The 17,212-nt window shown below is 36.4% G+C and overlaps 1 protein-coding gene across 3 annotated transcripts in view; it reads left to right on the top strand.

The window, feature by feature from the left end:
- The window catches only part of CSMD3 (CUB and Sushi multiple domains 3), a gene marked incomplete at its 5' end in the record, with an annotated part of 578,503 nt that overhangs the window by 546,830 nt on the left and 14,461 nt on the right, over nt 1–17,212 (top strand). For all 3 annotated transcript variants that reach the window (XM_083859670.1, XM_083859669.1, XM_083859668.1), the window contains 5 exons: nt 1,520–1,693; nt 6,905–7,078; nt 7,334–7,407; nt 15,423–15,534; nt 16,848–17,027. In XM_083859670.1, the coding sequence (XP_083715796.1) occupies nt 1,520–1,693; nt 6,905–7,078; nt 7,334–7,407; nt 15,423–15,534; nt 16,848–17,027 (714 nt within the window). The remainder of the gene's footprint in view (nt 1–1,519; nt 1,694–6,904; nt 7,079–7,333; nt 7,408–15,422; nt 15,535–16,847; nt 17,028–17,212) is intronic.

Genomic DNA, 17,212 nt, shown 5'->3' with positions numbered 1-17,212 from the left:
AGTCAGCTCAGAAGTTAAAATATACAGACCCTTTTAAAAGCACTATTTGTGAGGCTCTTGGAGAATGAAGACAGAATTCTGCTGCTTAGAGCACTTATTTTGAATTACTTTTATTAAAACATCATTGAAGTGTGGCAAAAGCTATCATGTCCTTTTCTTGAACAAAACCAGGGCCTCAAAATCTAGATTTGGCTTAGTGGCTGGCAAAGGATTATTTGATACTGGTATTCTCAAACAGCCATGAATGATGCTTTAAAGTATCTTTATGGTCTACATAACTGAGATTCTCTCACTGAAGAGAATAATAAGAATGGAGAAATGGTACATAGTGAATCCTCTGCAGGTTGCATTCGAAGACATCACCTAGTGCCTCTGAATTCTTTTAAGCCTCCAAGATGACATTCGTGTCTAAACATTAGTTTAAAGCTTATGGGTACGGCATTTAACTTCCTACATTTTTGTGACCTGTGTGTTCTCTGCTTGATTTTGAATCATCATATCTTCTCATTTATCCCAACTGGCTTTACCAGATTAAATTGTATTCATTTATTTGCTTTCTTTCTCTTTTGCTAGCACAGTTAATTTTTTTTTGTCTATCTCAGTCATTCTATCAGTTTGGTATAAATTTCATCCCTTTTCTTTTTTCAGGTTCAGGTTTTCTTTAATTTAATTTCTTTAATACCTTTTCGCCTTTCTATTAGCAATTTTCTGTTACTACACCACTATCCAGTGAATAATACTTTTATCTTCATCACAACAGTTGTATCTCTTTACTTCTACTGCCTTCCCATACTGGTTTTCAGTCCTCTTGCCTGGAGAGAACTGAATAGAAGATGTGGGGTTTTTTCCTAGAAGGCCTAGCAATTAGAAAATATACTGAAATACTTCTTATTTGCCTTCTTAGAGGTAGCAATACTAACCGTTTCAAGGAATTGCAAATCCTTACATTTTCTCCCTTTTGCTAGCAACTAGATGCTTTTTGGTGATGGACTGCTCACAAAACAAATAGTAACCAAACTGTGATACTTAGACTTAAGCTTTCAAGTAATATTTTGGAACCATTGTCCTGGAATTTCCCTATGCATTACATCTAGCAAATGCCTAAGCTGGTCAATGGGAAGAAAATATTTTATTATTGCCACACTATAAAATATGGTTGTACTCTACTTAAAGGACAAAAAAAAAAAAAAAAAAAAAAAACTGTAGTAGATTACCAGACGTATCTTAAATTTCATACACGTCATAGTTTCCATACTGATTTTTAGGTAGTCTTCCTATTTGGTTTGATGCAGCATCCTGGTTTATTTAAGACACTTCATCAATCATCCACTCCCTCCTAAATGAAGGAAACCAGACATACTAACTTCAGGAAATGTGGCAAGAATACAGTGAGACAGCATGCTCTGACTGTATTGTCCTCTAAAAAAAGGTGAAATTAGCCCATATGGTTCTTCTAGTAATTGTGTACATCTGGGATATTTACAGCAGCTGGGCCTAATTACTTTGAATATTATTGCAGCTGTTACCTGCCCAACTCCTCCGCAGATCTCTAATGGAAGGTTGGAAGGAACAAACTTGGACTGGGGATTCAGCATTAGCTATGTCTGCTCTCCAGGATATGAGCTCTCTTTTCCTGCTGTTTTGACTTGTGTTGGGAATGGAACATGGAGTGGTGAAGTACCTCAGTGCTTACGTATGTATTCACATCATTGTCTGTATTTTGCTGCTCATATAAAATGGTTTTTTCCTCTTTAAAGTTTTCTCTTTTTTTTTTCTCTCTCCCTCCCTCCCTCCACCAGTGACTCAAATAATTTCAAACCTTGGACAATTACAATCCTTCTAAAAAATTCTAAAATTTTCCAAAATTTTAACATTAATAGCAGATTGAGAAGGTCATGGGAATATCTGTAAAACTTATGTGAGCATATAGGATTCCTTACACACAGATGCAAAAAATATTACAGGCAATGTGTACAACGTAATCCAAGGCAATTCAAGATTAAAGGTGCTGTCTTTTTTTCAGATCCAGCTACATACGTGATAGGCTAACTTTCATTATAATCTCTTATTTCCTCATTACTCATCTTAAACTTCCTGTGATGTCACAAAGAAATCTTTCTGGCTGAAATGTTGATAAGGTCCTGGGTGATAAATAAACCTATATATTTTAGGCAGTAAATTTTATTAATCTGAAAGTTATAAATATCATTGATGGATTTTTATATTGCTACAAATTTCATTACAGTATCCAAGCCCATTCACTATGTAATATTTTTAAAGTGATTGTGATTCTTCTGAAAGATATTCAATTGATTGCACTGAAAAAGGAGATTTTGTAGTTATTTGTGGAATAATTGTACCATTTTGTAATGGTCTTCAAAAAGGAGTCTAACTGGAAGAGGATAATCTCTTATTCATGGCTTTACAGTCTCTGAAATTTAATTTGAACTTGCCAAGTAGCTGTGCTTGCCAGGTAGCTTGCTAAATGTTGCAAAATGCACTTCTCTGTTATTTTACTTTTTTTTTTCATTTTTCATATCTCTCTGTCAATTTTTTCTCTATTTTGGCTTTATCCCAGTACTATGAAAGCATATCATATAGATCATCTTTTCTTTTCCTTTTTTTTTTTCCAATTATATTCTCACATCATCTACAACAGTTTCTGACTGCTGCTGAAACTCTATGTGCCAGAGGTGGAACATGATGAAAGACATTTTTTCTGGAGGAAAAAGAACAAAACCCCTATTTGTTGCTTAAATTCTCTATGTAGAACTCTTCTACAGTCCACTGTACTGTGAATATCAGGGACTATGAAAAATTATTTTTTATGATTTGTTCTTGATTGAAAAATGGCGTCCTTCATTCATTTTTCAATCCCACAAGCTAATTATAATTTTTAAAGTTGGATTACTGAGTACTGCAGTATACTCTGAAAAAGTGGACTCTACCTTTAAACTTTTTAAAAGGTATATTTAGCACAGAATGCATCTGCCTAGGAATTAAAGGCTATTTCATGCAAATTACATTAACAGAATGTTGTTGATGTGCCGTGGTTACCCACTGGCTTGCAAGAGAAAACAATTGGCAGCTAGTACTTGTTGAAAAGCTTAAGCCACTTGCCAACTGGCAAAAATGAGGGGGAACTGGTGAAAGTCAATAAGCAATCTTTAAGCAGTTCTTAACAACAGAAATTTAGTTCCTAGCTTGGTTCCATAGAGCCTGAAGATATGCAAGGTATAGCTATGACATAGGATAATTATTCAGAATGGAATATGACCATGTCCTTGGTTGAGTATTTCTCATCTATGACCCAGTAAATTTGTTTGATTGATTACTCATGCAGTAATTTCAGTACAGGACTGCTGGTTTTATAAGCTTGGCACTAGACGGCAAAAAAGTAAACCTATGCCAGAAAATTCCTAACTGCAGATATGACTTAGAATCATAGAATTATCATAGAATATAATGCATTGCAAGAGACCCATAAAGATCATAGAAGTCCAGCTGCTGGCCCAGCAAAGAACAACCCAAGGAGTTGTATCCATGTACCCAATAAAACTGTCCAAAGGTTTCTCAAACCCTGTCAGGCTTGGTGCTGTGACCACTTCCCTGTGGTCACTTCCAGTGTCCAACCACCCTCTGGGTGATAAACCTTTTCTTGATATACAACCTAAACCTCCCTGACACATCTTCATATCATTCCCTTGGGTCCTGTTACTGGTTACCACACAGAAGAGATCAATGCCTGTTGTTCTGCTTTGCCTCATGAAGAAGCTGAACACCACAATGAGGTCTTGCCACAGTCTCTTCTCCTCTAGGCTGAACAAATCAAAGGACCTCAGACTCCTCAGGCAACTTCCTCTCAAGGCCCTTCATGCTTTTTGTTGCCCTCTTTTGCATACTCTGTAATAGCTTTATATCCTTATATTGTGCCACCCAAAGCTGCACACAACATTCAAGGTGAGGCTGCCCCAGTGCAGAGCAGGACAATCCCCTCCCTTACCCGGCTGAAGATGCTGTGCCTGATGCCCCCAGGACAGGGTTGGCCCTCTTGGCTGCCAGGACACTGCTGGCTCATGGTCAATTTGCCATCATCAAGGACCTCCAGGTCCCTTCCTGCAGTTCTGCTCTCCAGCAGTGTTTTCCCATTCTGGATTTACATCCAAGGTTGTCCATCCCAGGTGTAGTGCTCTTGTAAAACTTCATGTCCTGGGTGATTGCTCAGCCCTCTGATCTGTATGGGTCTTTTTGCAGGGCACAGATGCCTTCAAGTGAGTCAACAGGTTCTCCCAATTTAGTGTCATCAGCATATATTTGAGTAGTATATATTTGAGTATATATTTGTATATATTTGAGTCCAGGCATTTTAGAAATCTTTTGGACCTGTTTGTACCAGCTGTGTGGTATTCACAGTTAGACTCTGGCAAGCTCAGGTCCCCCAAAAAGACAACAGAAGTAGATTTAGAGGTCTCCCTTAGTTCATTGAAGAATAATTTGCCAGTGTCAACATCCTGACTGTGTGTCCTAAAGTAGACTCCCATGAAAACATCCACTTTGTCTGTGTGTCCCTTAATCCTTAACCAAAGGGTCTTAACATGCCTTAATGTCCTGGTTTTGGCAGACAGGGTTAATTTTTTGTGGTATCTGGGAGGGGGCAGGGCTAAGTTGCACATGTTATTCTATAACAGCTCACATCACTGCCAGGGGTGGAGGAAAGGACATTGGCTTCTGAGGAGAAAGGCATTCCTTCCAGTCAAAAAAACATGATTGTGGTCAGATCAGGTTGGGCTCTGCAGTAAACACTTTGCATGTAAATCGCCCTCTCTTTTGCATACTTCTGTAATTAATATTGTTGCTGTTACTGTTTATTTTCTTATCTCATTGCTGTTGCCAGTAAAACATTCTGATCTTAACCTGTGATCTCTGCCTTTTGTTCCTGTAAGTCTCAACCCCAGCCTGAAGCAGCTAGTAGGAGGAGGGGAAAATTGAGAGGAGTGAAAGAGAAATTTCTTCTAAGAATGAAGCTAGCCTCACAGTCTCAGTGCCAAAACTCCATGGTTCTGCTCTGTTAAAGGCTCTCAGAGTCCTTAGGGCAACATTTCCATTGAGAGTGGAAACACTCTTAAAACTTCCAGTTCACTGCTATTTTAGTTTGTTCTGTAATCACTTGTTCTAACATCAGAGGGAAACTGCTGTGTTACCATGATGCCTGGTTTCCACACTTACTGATATAAGGGGAACATATTTAGTAGATATCCAATGACTAGGTCAGCTTGACTGACAACTAAATGATGGACTCTATGTAGTTTTAGAAAAAAGGAATAAATTTACCAAAACCTCATTTTTGAATGTAAGAATTGTTTTCCCTTCAGAGTTGTTACTTTGTTGGTGCAAAGAACTGTTAGGTGACAATTTCAAGTCCCTGTGTTTAAAATTTGTAAGTGTTTAATGTATTCTGAAATTAAGACAGAATTTTCTAGTGGAAGAGTAACAACCATAATCTGCCATTCACAAATTAAGTACACTGTGTGTACACTTTGTGGCACTATCCCCAATCCATAGATCCTTTCAAAATTTGGCTCATAGTTCTGCACAGTCCACTGCCATCTAAAGTGATAAAATTGCATACAATTCTGGTATGTTATAGATTAAGCCCTTTTTCTTCACCAGTGTGGGTGTGCATGGATTTCCCATACAGTCAGTGTCTGTAGAAGGAAGAAGAGAGCAGGAACATTTCATGAGAGCAGGTCCTTTGGAAAGCTTAAAACATGGGTGACAAAGATGGAAACATTACAAATGCATTTTGAAGATTGTTGTTTGAAAGATGTAATTTAAATTATGTTTTAGATGAGAAAGATGGAGCACAAAATTCCATTGTCTGTACAGCATGTCTATTTAGAAACATTATTGAACGTGTACAGGTTAGGGACTATTATTATTATTGTTATTATTATTATTACACCCTTTTTTGTCTGATATGCAATTAGACTACACAATACTGGAATTCATGGTGTGTCAAGAAATAATACATTCTGATGGCACAGGGTATGCCATAGCTGATTTAATTTCCTGGGTCCATTATTCAAAATCCAGCTTCTGACAATATTCAGCACTTCATACTGCAGAAGAAGGATGGTAAATTTGCTAGCAATGCATTTACTCAGTTTTGACATGCTACAGACACAAGGAACCTTTAGGTGATAGGAATAAGGTAAGAATATCAATATAAGAACACATTTTTATGAATGAAATTTATCCTGTCTAATACAATTTATTAGTATTTGACTTTTTAAGTGCTACAGAAGTTTCTTTATTATGGGGTTTTTTTGGTGTTTCTCTATTGTTAACAGTTCTAACTTTCAAGTATTGTGTTTCCATACATACCAAATCTTACCATTCAGTGAAGGATGAGGAAGCAGGACTTTATGACTCCTAAAATCTATCTACTAAATCCTTTAATCATACAAAAATGTTGAGCACTGTGTAGGTGGCAAGAAAGCAGGAGAGGAGGGAAGATTGACAGGAAAGTTTGATACATTCTTTGATTGCACTCTAAAGATTTGCAAATTAATGTGATTTGGGGCACGGATGAATTGTGGGTATTTGGAATTTAATAAAATAAGTTGTCAATTTGATTTATTAAGTCTCAGGTACTGACCAAGTAGTCATTTTGAACAACTCTCAGAACTACTACAATCTGGCAGACTAAATATTATATATCTAGTCTCTCTGAATTCCTATTAAAAATTTCCATATTTGATCTGTGTTTAATAAGATAAATACAAAAGTTGGAGTAATTTCTTCACTTAGTTCAGCTAAGTGTTGTTTTTTTGTTTTGTTTTGTTCTGTTTTGTTTTGTTTTAATAAATGCCACATTCCATTTCTATCATGTCTTTTTTCACAGCAAAGTTTTGTGGTGACCCTGGAGTACCTGCTCAGGGGAAAAGAGAAGGCAAAAGCTTCATCTATCAGTCAGAAGTCTCTTTCAGCTGCAACCCTCCTTTCATTTTGGTTGGCTCTAGCACCAGGATTTGCCAAGCAGATGGGACATGGAGTGGTTCTTCTCCTCGATGCATAGGTATGATTATGCCCATGTATTGAAATTTCTTTCAATGTTTATTATATCTCTTCTTGCTAAGTCCATCTAGGCTTTTTCGGTTATTTTGAATCATCTTGGTGTTATCCCATACTCTTTAAGAATCAAATCACTTTATTTTTGTGCTTGTGATTGGCTTATTGCATGTTGCTGAACAAGCTTTATTTTTTCATATGCTCATGTATTTAATTAAAATACTGCAATTTCTTTGTATTTAATATATTGCAATTTTTTTAGAACCTACTCGCACAGCATGTGAAAATCCAGGAGTCCCAAGGCATGGGTCACAAAATAACACATTTGGCTACCAGGTAGAGTATATTTTTTAAATTAACTTGCATATTTTTAATATTTTATACCACCTCAAAGTCTAGAAACATCTAAATGGAGGTTCAAAGACTGCTTCTGTAAGAGTTATTTGCTGCTGTGTTGCTATGTGTCCTTATTTCTACCTGCTGGATTACACTAACTCTGTGTCTCTCTCAACAGTGCACAATATGAAAAACTTTTGATCAAGTTCCACTTGATTACACCTTGAAGGCTTTCAGTATCTCCTGACACTATATAAGTGCTCTCTGCAATTTATTAAATAGTCTTTCTCTCCTCAAAACTGCATATACTGTGTGCCAAAATGCAAGTGTTTACATACTCTAAAAAAACGACTTTTTTTTCCTGAGAAAAATCTGTTTGGAACCATAAATGAATTATGGAGTCACAGCCATGTTAGGAGAACTTCTAGTCTACTTCCCTTCTCAAAAAAGGGTCAGCAACCTGGAGGGCTGTCTCCAGGTGGTTTTGAATATTTGCAGGGATGGAGACTCAGCAGTGCCTCTTGGCATCCTGTTCCAAGTTGATCATCTATACAGTCAAAATGAACACTTTTTTCCTTAGTTTTAAAGAGAATTTCCTGTTTCAATTTACACCTCTTTCTTATTGTGTCTCTGGGCACCACTTAAGAAAAGTCTGCTTCTGTTGCTTGTCTTGCCCCAAGGTTTGGGGTTTTTTTGCAGACTGGATAACCTCAAGTCTTTCAGCTACTCCTTGTATTTCAGATGCTCTAGTCCCTTAACCAATTCTGTGGCCCATCACTGGACTCAGTATAGCATTGCCCTTGTCTCTCTTGCACTAGTGAGCCCAGCAGTGAAGCCAGAACTCACTTCTGACTCACTGGGGCTAGCAGGGGGGAAGAAGCACCTCCCTTGACCTGTTTTCAATAGTCTGCCTGATGCCTCCCAGGAGACTGTTGGCCACATTTTATATGAGACTGTGTTGTGGCAAATGGTGCTTGCATATGTTGTTGTTGCAAAAAAAAATTGTGAAACTGAAAATTATTTTGAATTACTGATTTTCTGATTCACACAAAAGACTGATGTCAGAGAGATGTTTTCGTGAGTGAACAGTTTAGAGATGCAAAAATGTACCTTATAATTTACTAGGAATCTTGTGAACAAAGAGAGAGCCTGATCTATCCTGTGACATCCATGTTTGGTGTCAGGGCTGAGAGCTCCAGGCACATGAAGAGGAATGAATAGAAGAGTATCTAGCACCTCCACAGCTGTATGAGATCTCTGTCTAGTAGCAGGTGAATAAAAACTGCAGTTTGCTGGAAATGCAAGAAAGGGCAGAGTGAAATTTGAACAAATTTACAAAATTAAATTAGTTTTTAAAAGCAAATCGTAGCTAAAGATTTTTCAAAGTTTCATGGTCAAAAATTTTTTTGGTTTATCCTTTTGGTGGCCTTTATGCTTTACTACTCAGGCTTGGTTTTTAGCAATATTTTTGTTTTCAGATTGTGCTAGATCACAATCATATGCAAGTGATAATAAAATTGTCAAAGTTTTCTCTAGGGACTGTTAGTGCTGCTTTGTGTCAAGATCAGGTGAGCAGGGGCAGACCTTAGGCTAACTTTGTTTGGTTATAATACAGTATTATGTTAGAGGACAACTCTTTATCCAACTACATATCAAATAAATAATTTATTAAGCATTTTCTATAATTTTATGTCACAGTTTCTCTCACATATTAATGGATTTTAATTGAAGAAGCTAATGCAGTCTCTCATTTATGCTGCAGTTGTGTGTAAAATATCACTCACAGCTAGCATGGAACGGTAAAAAAATATCAAGCAAAATGTCAATTGACAAATTATTTGTAAAGAGCAAGTGCTGGCTGGCAGAGTTTACAGCAATATAAAGTCTAAAAAAAAATTTAAAAAGTTGTAAACAAATATAAGATTAGTGCCCAGTGTTTAAGATGTGTGTTGCTGCAGCAACAGCAACTTATTCTCATGTTCATGCACTGAATTTGATTTGATTGATAGGCAACTTCTGGTTACTCTGATTGCTTAGTTAATATGTAATAGGGTAGAAGTATCATTCATACAGATGAAGCTGAGCTTAGGTCTTGATTGGGTGGAAACAATTGTGAAAATGATTGGTTATAGACAAGTTATTGTCTGTAGATCCCAGAAAGAAATCCTGCATTATCATATATTGTAAAACATTATGACTCCTTTAAAAACACAAAAATATTGTAAATTAAGGTATATTATGCTGTAATTAACTACCTGTGTGAGTGGGATAATACTGATTTTTTGCTTCTATCCCTAGCAGGAAGGTAAAGAATAATTCTAAATTGTTTCAAAATACAGATGTGGGGGGGGGTTGTTTTGTTAGGGGTTTTGTTTGTTTTGGTTTAGCTCTTTTAAATACTTCATATTTAAACTAATAATAATAGGGTAACTTAATTGACTTAATTGTCAAGGTTTAAATTTATTTCTCTGTCTCATAAAAAAAAAACCCCAAACTGTAGCCTTACACTTAAAATTCGAGTCTTCATATGTGGAATCCTGTTTTAATTACTTTTGGCACTAACTCCTCTTTTATCTGACAAGAATCACTGACTGACACTTGCTTTTCACAATACTGACATCAAGTTATGAACTTCCACAGCACCATTGTTTTGTTCCTGTTTTTTCCCCTACTCTTGATTATCTGTTTTCCTATCTCATTGATTGCACTGAAAGTTCAGGCAAACACAGGATAATTCTAGGCTTGACTGAAAGGTGTATTTAAACCTGACCTTCTGGAACCTTCACTAACAAATATCCACACGTCACATTTGAATGATGTTTCAACTATTAAATAAGAACTTTTTAGAAAAAGAGGAGACAGAATTTTGCACTGATTTTATTGTTCAGTGTTGAATTCTTCAGGCAGAAGCAGATTAGTTTCTTATGTGCTCAAATAATATCAAAACACCAGTTTAGTGGTACTTGGATATCTGATATGGCATGGAAACGAGTAGCATTATCTGCTTTAATTGTTATGATTACATATTTCTAGGATGTTTATCTTTCATCTGAGCCAGTTTTATTTGACAGATCTACTTTAGCACTGTGTTACAATGAAGACAAAATAGCTTTAGAACTTAGTGAATGCTGACTTCATCTGTAATCTGGAAAATAAATCACTCTTTTAAAAGAAACTGTGGGGTTTGAAATACTTCTTCAGCTGTATTGCTAGAAACATAGAAAAGTGGTTATAGCACTTTCACCATAAGCTATTGTAACACAAGGTACTACTGAATTGAAGGAACAGTTTAGAACTGCTCCGACCAGTCAGTCATATATATAAGATTTATTACTTCTCATACTTTTCCAACAAGTTTTGTAGAAATTCAGGTATCTTCCCTTATATTGAAGCCTAAATTGAGTCAAGGAGCAGTCTTAATTTAAAAAAGGAAAATAGGCACAATGCAACAGTGGTAGCCCTCTGCTAGTTCTTGGGTTTTATCTTGTGAAATTCTATATGAAACTTGATCTGCAGGTGTTGAGCAGCCTTGCAAATAATCTTCTTCTGTGAATGTAATGCTTATAAAAACTTCTGTGTTGATTGAATTGTAGGATGAAGTTCCAAGATAAGTGCTTTACTACCACCACATAACTGTCCCCAATAGCACAGGTGGCACCACTGCTGCACCAATGAAAATGCGATTTAAGCCATACCAGACACCATGTATCTTCCTGCTTCTCATTGTCCTGAGGTCTCTGTTGTTAGTGTCACAGTCTGGAAGGCTTCACTGGCACAAATATTAATTTTTTTTTTTTTTTTTTTTTTCACCTGGGGTTATTTGTAATGTTTCTAACACACTTTTATGCCACTGACACCACAGCTCATTATTATACACGTCATGTTTCAATCTATACTATAAAGTACATTTCACCTATGTTAGATAGCTTTTCTTTTTTTACCTCTGAAAGATGATTCTGTCCAGGTCTGTATGTCCTTAAGGGTGAGTTGTTTGTAGCAACAGGATCTCCAGTGCTAAGACTGTGTTTTATCATAGTCACACTGTAGTCTTCTTCACAGCATTCTGTTGTCTGCATTCCTCAAGGGCTTTGCTGTCGTTCCAGCACCAGGCCTATATTTCTCTGTACTGCATCACATTAGTGGGAAATAGCTCATTTTGCACATACTAGATTCCCTTTTTCTGCTATGGATATAAATCTGTGGTTGTACCATACAAAGACAAAGAAAGGCATAAAACCTGGTCATAGCTAGCTGATCACATGAAATTTAAATTTTACAACTAAAGCAAGATTAGAAACAAATCAAAACAAAACTGGAACAAAGACAAAACTCCAGGCAGCTCAAGACTCTTTCAGACAAAGGAAGCCTGTCAAGCTTCTGCCCAGTGGTATTGCAAACTCAAAACCCTGTTGTAAGGGCAATGATGTATTAGTGGGGTACCAAACTACAGATATAGCGGAGACTTCAGGAGTATGTTTTCATTCACCTAAAATGTGATGCTACTGAAGACAAATAACTGGCATTCCCTTAGCTTCTCAGTTCTTTTGCACAAATTGCTGGGGATGGAGAAATTTACCAGGGTAACTTCATGTTCTTTGGTGAACTGAAATCTAAGTAAAAGAAATTGTTTGTAGAGTAACTCATGAGACTTATAAGTATCTCCTATTCCTATAAGAAATATAAGAAATAAGACGGATAATGGCTTATTATTTGTATAATGGTTATATATTCTTATAATCTTATTTGGTGAAAAAATTATCTGGAGTACTTCATAAATAAATGCATGTTGATATTTATGCATTTTCTTCTCAGATTGGTATTTCTCCTGTTAGAGAATAACAAATATACACTCTTTGGGGTTTAGCAAAACAAACAAAAAAGAAAAACATTAATTATGATGTTAATTTTGGGAATATCCAAGCTATAACTGACACAATAGAGAGGGCAGTTATAAAACAGACAGGATCAAGCACTATTCTTCTTTTATTTATTGGATAAAAACTCTGAATGTTGCCCAGAGTACTAATACTTCTACTTGAGCAGTAGAATGAAAATTAGGACATATCTGAACATCTCAGGACTGGGAAATTTTTTGAGTATCGAATACTGTATTGTGGCGCCACCTGGTGCCTCTGACACAGGAATAATGCAAAGTAGACCACAAAACTTTCTAAAATTACTTTTATTTGTTTAATAATTACTATACATATCCTATATAATTAATTAATACAATATGTTGTTATTAAGTATTACTTGTAGTATTTTTTTCATTTATTTGTAATCTTGGGCAGCATGGCAGCACTTCTTAAACATCATCCCTTAGGCAACTGCTGCATTTTTGAAGCTGCTTTGGTGCTTACATATATAAAGATTGTGTTTCTTGTGAAACCATAAAATCATGGAATGGTTTAGGTTTAAAGGGATCTTCAAAATAATCAAGGTTCAGCCCCTCTGCCTGATCTGCCTTGTGGTAGACCAGGTTGCTTAGAGCCTGTCCTTGAACACAGCCAGGTATGAGCCATCAACAGCTTCTCTGGGAGTCATGTCCTCTCACCACCCTCACAACAAAAAACTTCCTCCTATCTAGTCTAAATCTACTGTCTTTTGAATCTCTTCCCCCTTGTCCTATAACTTCATGTGCCTGTAAATAGTCCCTCTCTCTGTTTCTTACTGGCTTCCTTCAGTTACTGGAAGGCCACAATTAGGTCTGAATGAAGCCTTCTTTTTCCAGGCTTAATAAACAGTTCTCTCAGCCTTTCCTCATAGGAGAATCCCTCAGAACATCCTCTGGATTTCCTCCATGTCCATGATTTTCTTGTGCTGAGACATCAAAATGGGACAGAGGACTCTGGGTGAGGTGTCACCAAAACAGAGTAGAAGGACAGAATCACTTCTCATGACCTGCTGCCCCACACTGCTTTTGATGTATCTCTGGATACAAGTGGCTTTTTGGGCTGCAAGTGCACATTGCTGGGTCATGTCCAGCCTCTCATCCACCTGCACCCCCAAGGCCTTTTCAGCAGGGCTGCTCTGCTCAGATCACTACCCACCCCTACTATAAGGTGTAATGCAGAACCTTGAACTTGGTCCTACTAAACCCCAGGATGTTCTCATGGGACACTTCTCAAGATTTTCCAGGTCCCTCTGGATGGATCCCTTCCTTCAGATGTGTCACCCATATCACACAGCTTGGTGTCATCCACAAATTTGCTGAGGGTGCACTCAATCCCTTCACCTGTGTTATTAAGGAGGATATTAAATAACACTGGTTCTAATACTGAACCCTGAGGGACACTATGTGTCATTGATGTCCACTGGGATTCTGAGATGTTGATTACCCTCTGGTTGTGACTGTCCAATCACTTTCTTATCCATCTAACAGTCCACTGGTCAAATCCATCTTTGTCCAATTTAGAGAGAGGGATGTTGTGGGGGGATACTTTTGAAAAGCTTAACAGAAGTCCAGGAAAATGGTATCTGTAGTGCTTTAATGTCCAGTGATGTAGTCATATGAACACACCTTTCTTAAGGCTAGTACTTTTTTAAAGCAATATATTGATGTTGATTGTTTTAACTAGATCTTTACCACACACAGAAAAAAAAAAAGTTTCTATAGCTACTTGGAGCAATTTCTAAAATTTGTAGTATTTTACTACTTTGTGCTTAACCATGCAAGTGATTTAGTGTATTTCCTTCAAAATCTTTTAAAAGTAATTACATAGTTCAGCGAGCACAGAAAAGAGCAAAATAAAGGGAGATGAATTTTAAATCGCATCTTGTGTTGATGAGCTACTATCTGTAGTTCATGGGTTATTATTAAATTTCATTCTGATGAGAAACTTGAGCTGAAATGGAATAGTTCTATAAAGTTTCAGATGAATACTTGTAGGAGTGAAATGCTGTTTCCCAGTACAAAACTATCAGGAAATAATCCACATTTTATCTTTGAGCACCAGTCTGAATCAAGTGTTATGCATTTAAACAAAATAATTAAAAATCAAACCCAAACTAGAACTCTAAATGTGCTGTCACAGATAGTTTAAAGTTTTCAACTTCTTGTTTAAACATGAGTTGATAAATATATTAATACAGGTCACTGCAGAAGAGTAGATACGATCTATGCACCTTAATATTTGAGTTAACCACCCACAGTACGTAATACAATACTCTCTAAATGATGTACTTCTAATCTAATTTCCTCGCTTTTGATGGAAACTAAGAATTATTTGCATTTTCATCAATTTCACCATGACTGGACATGCTGAACAAGTTATTCCACTTTATGTTTGTGCAGAAACTGTAAGAATTCTATTTTCCTTTTTATGCAACACATACCCTTAATAAGGATAATAATTAAAAGCTAATCTCAGATGAATTGCTATTGTAAATTATGTAGTTGTGCTCCAGTTTCTATTATCAGTGGTACAAAGAGCTGTTATTCTTTACCTCCTCTCATCAAAAAACAAAATTAAAATATAGGAACATTCTGAAGCATGAGACAGTGTTGTTGACCATCCCCGTCTATTCTAATCAAATATTTCTCATTATAACCTGTGAATATCTCCAGCATTCCCCAAAGGAGAATCTAGTTCAACAAAAATCCAGCAAAATCTAATATCCATTTCAATTTTGTGACTCACCTTTTTTGTGGCAATTTTGCCCATTTGTCTCTCCTTTGGTCCAGAGTGGGGAAGGCACCATAAACTTTGTTTCCAAACTCACAGTTCATCAACTGTTCCAGGCCCAAAGCAGCACACTAGAGAGACCACAGAAGATGAGGATTCGATTTGCTTCCATGGAGGATCTAATTTTAGGGGGGACAGTAATTCTACTGAGAACGAAGCAATTTTTTATTTCATATCAAATTGTTCTGTGAAATTAATTTACTTTCCAGACAAAGAGAATCACAAATTATCAAGTCTGTATTATGTGAAGGAGTGATCAAATTTAGGAAAAAAATATCCCAGCTGATGGTTACTCATAACAATATTACTGTGTTTTCTACTTTTCAACAGGTGGGAAATGTTGTCCAATTTCAGTGTAAAAAAGGGCACCTGCTCCATGGTTCAACAACACGAACTTGCCTTCCTGATCTTACATGGAGTGGAATCCAGCCAGAATGCATACGTAAGAAATGATTTTTTTTTCCTTTTCTCGATTTAAAAAAATCTAGATTATTTAGCTGCAGTGACATTGTCATAAAGTTAATCTATATGACTTTATTAGCTGAAAGTTAATAACAGAAATTAACAGGAATTTGCATTACTAGATTACAGCAGCTAGAAATATGATTTTGAGTTAATTTTTGTACAATAAACAATAGGGAAAAAAAAAAAAAAAAGAGAGAGAGAGAGAGAGAAAATTGGCAGTTGGCAGATCTTCATCCAAAGTCAATTTCCGTTTAAGAGAGTGCAACCCTTCCAACTCAGAGAGGAGGTGATGAGAACAGGACATATCAGAAGGCCCTATTCTAAAATATTCAGGAAAGCATATAATTAAAATCAGTTCTAGTAAAGAGTTTGAACTGTTTCCCAGCCAAGGAGTCACAGTATTTTAAGATGGGGGAGGGAAGTGTTTTCAGCTGGAAATTTTTGAATCTGAAAGAGAGAAAATCTTTTTAGAGTATAGACAGCAGCACTTCATTTCATAGATCTTTTTTACTTTGGTAAATGATAATTCACTGAAGTTATAAGATCATGGTTAATTTTTCTAGTTCAGTTAATCAGCTGTATTTTTCTGGAAACAGTCTTACCTTGTTAAGGTCTGACCCTTTAGAATCACTTCAGTGAATGGAGAACAAATCCACAGAAGAAAACAGCATTACTATTATTTCAGTTGGTGCTAGCATTAATCTTAAGCAAACAGTAAATCAGTAGTTTAATGTGTTGAAAGGTGAATTCTGCTCTTGGGGGTGTGCTGTCTTTGAGACAACACATAAATCCTACAGTCTGATGATTGTTAAATATACAAGACGCTTCATATGACATTAGAAATGGTAACTTAATTTTTCTGATATTTATGACTCACCTTCAATTTCTCCTTGACCTTCCATAGTGTTTTCCAACTGACCATTTACTTACTGTTATACAGTTCTACATAGATTTCATAAGTGATGTAAGTCACAAGCCATGATTGCTTTAAAGTCTTGCATGATGTGTGCTATTTCTGTTCTCATATGCAGAAAATAATTTTGTTCATGCAAATGCATTTAAGTCTGTTCTTGATCCCTTGGAATTTAAAGTTCCATGTTTAAGAGTGTATTTACAGACTTGTGGTATTTTATAGACTATACAGTAATTTATAATGTGAATTAAAAATATTAATATGTAATTTCTATTGATTTTTTACTTTGTTAGTTAACTGTCAGAATAGGCATATATCATCTTTTCAGAAATGTTTTCTCCGTTTTGACAGAAGGATATTTTATCTTTCCTTTGTAGCTCACAGCTGTAAACAACCAGAAACACCAAGTCATGCCAATGTTGCAGGAATGGATCTTCCGTCACTTGGTTATACATTGATTTACACTTGTCAGCCAGGCTTCTTCTTGGCAGGAGGATCAGAGCACAGAGCCTGTAGGTCTGATGGCACATGGACTGGGAAGGTTCCTGTTTGTGAAGGTAAGCTCTTCTGTTTCCTGCTGCATCTGCCATCTGTCTGTTATATTTCAGTACTTTTCTTTACTTGCAGTTGGTTCATGAACGCCAACAATTTGATTGGGCCCAGTCAGCATGTTTTTTTTATGAAAGGCAAGTCCTGCTTGATGAACCAAATCTCCTATAACAAAGTGACCTGCTTAGTGGTC

The sequence above is a fragment of the Zosterops lateralis genome, assembly GCF_965231275.1.
Source record: "Zosterops lateralis genome assembly, chromosome: 1".
NCBI classification, from domain to species: Eukaryota; Metazoa; Chordata; class Aves; order Passeriformes; family Zosteropidae; genus Zosterops; species Zosterops lateralis.
Note: the sequence above shows the minus strand (reverse complement) of the source record. Positions and strands in the feature narration are given on the sequence as shown.